Raw genomic sequence first — 1,590 nt, forward strand, 5'->3', positions numbered from 1 at the left:
AATTTTTATCCAAACACTCCTCATGCATGTGTCTTATTGGACCTTGATGTTATGTTCTGATAAATAATAATTTTTCACCTTACTGTACATACTATATTGACCCACTGATCAGGACCAAATGTATGTACTGCAGAGCTCTGGTGAAAACCTACCTTTACACAGAAGTACTGTCTTATGAGCAGCTTAGTGCTCGACTCCGCATTAAAACACTTACCATTAATAGCAGATTCTAATCCCTTGTTGTCAACAACATGTCTCAGTATGGAATTGGAGACAGTTTTTAAGATATTTTTTCGGCATTTTTTTATGCTTTATTGATAGTGTAGAGACAGAGTTGAAATGGGGCAGAGAGGGGAGTGACAGGCAGAGAACGACCGCGGGCCGGAACCGAACCCGGGTCCGCTGCTGGCCGAGGCCCATGGGGGGGACGCCCTACCAACTGAGCTAAGGGCGCTCCCTAATTGGAGACAGTTTTGAGGACACTCTTACAGCAACTAGGGCTGATTCACCAAATGATTCAAAATAAACAATTACTCAAGTTCTTAATTTTGAAGGACTAAAGAAGTCTGCTTATTGTCCAGAAAGTGATGTTTGAGGCTAGACATAATTCTTAAAATTTTTCATTTTAACACACAAAAAAATTAATATAGGAATAACATTTATTATATAAGAGGATATTCCCTCTTTAGGATGACACCGTAACTTTTGCCAAACAGCTGGAATTGTTAACCAAGTGCAGTTGACTAATGACATCACACATTGTGTACACACCCACTCTGAAGCATATAAAAGAAAGCAGCCTTTCAACTCTCTGTGATATTCATGATAAGATCCAACAGGTCAGATCACATCCTCAGAAGACTAAAGACAGACTCCAGCATGCTATTGTTCCTCTTCTTGTCTGGTCTGGCTCTGGGGGCCATGTTGCCTTCAGATGGTCAGGAAGTGAAGCTACTGCGTGGAAACTGTCCCATGTTCTGGTACGGCTTCAACGGCCGCTGCTACAAGTACATCGCTGCACGTATGACCTGGGCTGATGCAGAACTCCACTGTGTGTCAGAGGGAGCCAACCTGGTGTCGATCCACAGTCTGAAAGAACATAATTTTGTCCAATCCCTCATAAAAAACTTTGACCCTTCTCAGGGACATACCTGGATCGGAATCAGTGACACCCAGAAGGAAGGAGGATGGATGTGGTCTGATGGGTCTGCCGTTGACTTTGTCTTTTGGATTGCAGGGCAGCCAGACAATCATCGTGGAAAAGAACACTGTGGACACACAAATTATGGAAGTGATTTGAAATGGAATGATAATACATGTTCCGTTACACAAACGTTTGTTTGTGAACATCGTACAGCTTGTCTTTAGAACCTGAAATAGTTATATTTGATTCAATTATGTGATTTTCCACCAATTGCTCTGCAGTAATGCAATAAGCCTATTGATAAATAAACAAATGTGTGTTCAGAGGTTATTTAATCATTCTCAATGTGTTCTTTTTTTCCCTCATTGACCGACCGATTTTTTTTAAAAATTTTAACAAGAAAATGGAAAAAAAATACTTTCTCAGTTGTAACTGTATTCATGAAT

General features: G+C 40.6%; 1 protein-coding gene across 1 annotated transcript; it reads left to right on the top strand.

The window, feature by feature from the left end:
* Positions 1 to 879: 879 nt before the first annotated feature.
* Positions 880 to 1,368, top strand: LOC307264454 (galactose-specific lectin nattectin-like; the record flags this gene model as incomplete). Its single annotated transcript, XM_080045866.1, has 1 exon — positions 880 to 1,368. One exon carries the CDS (start codon positions 880 to 882, stop codon positions 1,366 to 1,368), a length of 489 nt encoding a protein of 162 aa, XP_079901992.1.
* Positions 1,369 to 1,590: the final 222 nt, after the last annotated feature.

This window comes from Ammodytes marinus (assembly GCF_949987685.1).
Source record: "Ammodytes marinus genome assembly, chromosome: 17".
NCBI lineage: Eukaryota > Metazoa > Chordata > Actinopteri > Uranoscopiformes > Ammodytidae > Ammodytes > Ammodytes marinus.